The 1,600-nt window shown below is 33.1% G+C and overlaps 1 protein-coding gene across 1 annotated transcript; it reads left to right on the forward strand.

Annotated features, from left to right (window-relative positions):
- The first annotated feature begins 82 nt into the window (after window positions 1-82).
- Window positions 83-1,143, forward strand: LOC111382521. The gene is made up of 3 exons (XM_023006527.1): window positions 83-190; window positions 706-871; window positions 998-1,143. Exons 1-3 carry the CDS (start codon window positions 104-106, stop codon window positions 1,126-1,128), a joined length of 384 nt encoding a protein of 127 aa, XP_022862295.1. The 5' UTR covers window positions 83-103; the 3' UTR covers window positions 1,129-1,143.
- The last annotated feature ends 457 nt before the right edge of the window (window positions 1,144-1,600 follow it).

Below are 1,600 nucleotides of genomic sequence, written 5' to 3' on the forward strand. Positions count from 1 at the left end.
TTTTGGGGGGGGGGGGGTTTCTAGCATTTTGAATGGATACCTGAGTGCTTTGCTGAATATCAATCATTATTTTTTGAGCAACTTGTACCGTGATTGTTCCTAAATGGCTAAAAATTCTTATAGGTATCTTTTAATTTTATTCCGGGATGCGCCTGTAGAGGTTTGGGCAATGACCAAGACTCCAATTATGGTAAATTCACCAAAGTCCTCTTCTCTCTCTATAATTTATCTATTAGGATTCAATATTCTATTCCCATTCTTCTTGTTAAATAATTTTCTGTTAGATATTTGAAATAATTTGAGTGTGCAGCTAGTTGTTTCAGAGCTTCAACAATCATTGTGGATCATAAATATATTTCTACACAGATGGCTGGTTGGATCTTAATGGAATGAAACTGAACTAGAAGAAATTTCTTTTTTTGTTGCAAAGAAACAGACAATCACTGATTTTTACTGTTTTCTTCTTAAGAAATCTTACATGGATGTATTGCTTTTAGCTTGTTTTTATTTTCAAAAGTTTTTGAGTTGTATGTAAATGCAGTTAGAAAATATGAATATTGAAATTTCTTTGTTGTTAAATTCTTCTTATATATCCATACATCAACATTTGCATAATATGAGTCTACAAATGGTGTAGGTTATTATTTTTTTCTCTTCAATCTTAGTTTGTCATACATGTTCATCGTACTTTACTTTATCATGCAGCTAAGATCATTAGCTCTTCCCTTCACCGTCCTTGAATGGACACTACCAACAGTTCCCCATCCAACACAAAATAAACCTTCAAAGAGCTCGTCATTTTTATCTAGAGATCAGGCAGGCGGACCCACTGGGACCTTGTCTCCAACAAAGGCATCTTCAACAGATTCCAGTCAGCGTTTCTTGCTCGAACTTCTTGTTTATTTCTTGGAGAAGTCCTTTGATGTATATCTTGTGTTCGTTCTGCTGGCACGTGTCTACCGTTAATTATTTACATGCAGTAATGTAATAATTGCAGAGGAAGCAGGAGGCGATGGATCTCAAGAAGAATTTTCAGAAAGTTTTGCATTTGCATTGGTAAATGGTGCACTTGGAGTTTTTGAGGTTCATGGACGAAGGATTCGAGACTTCAGGTATGTTTTTCTTTGATTTAGGTTTGTGGATTTTATAGAGAAAAATCTCTATTATTATAGTCACTTTTATTCAATATTTTTGTTTTGTTTTGCTTTGTCTTTTGTATTTCTTGATACATATCTTAAAAAAGTTCTACTTAATCTTTATCCGAGTTTGCCCACATTATTTTCTTGCTCTGCTCTATATATCTGTGTGCATACAAACTTGTGCTAGATATCATGCTCAAATACAGTCTTAGTTTATCATGAATGTGATTTGTATAAAAGTTTGATGATTTAAAACACTTGTTTGAACTGCCAGTTTATGCTAATTAATTTTTAATCATTCAAAACTTTGACAGCTGATTCTAGTTATGATCAATTCAAATACTGTTCAAGCTCAAATTGTGCTTCTGGGTTACTGTAATATATTAATTAACCATTTTGATTTGATATCGAGTAATTATACACACAAGCAACTGGTTTTCCAACCAATATGTTGTTTCACT

The sequence above is a fragment of the Olea europaea genome, unplaced genomic scaffold (assembly GCF_002742605.1).
Source record: "Olea europaea var. sylvestris unplaced genomic scaffold, O_europaea_v1 scaffold25143, whole genome shotgun sequence".
Classification (NCBI taxonomy): domain Eukaryota; kingdom Viridiplantae; phylum Streptophyta; class Magnoliopsida; order Lamiales; family Oleaceae; genus Olea; species Olea europaea.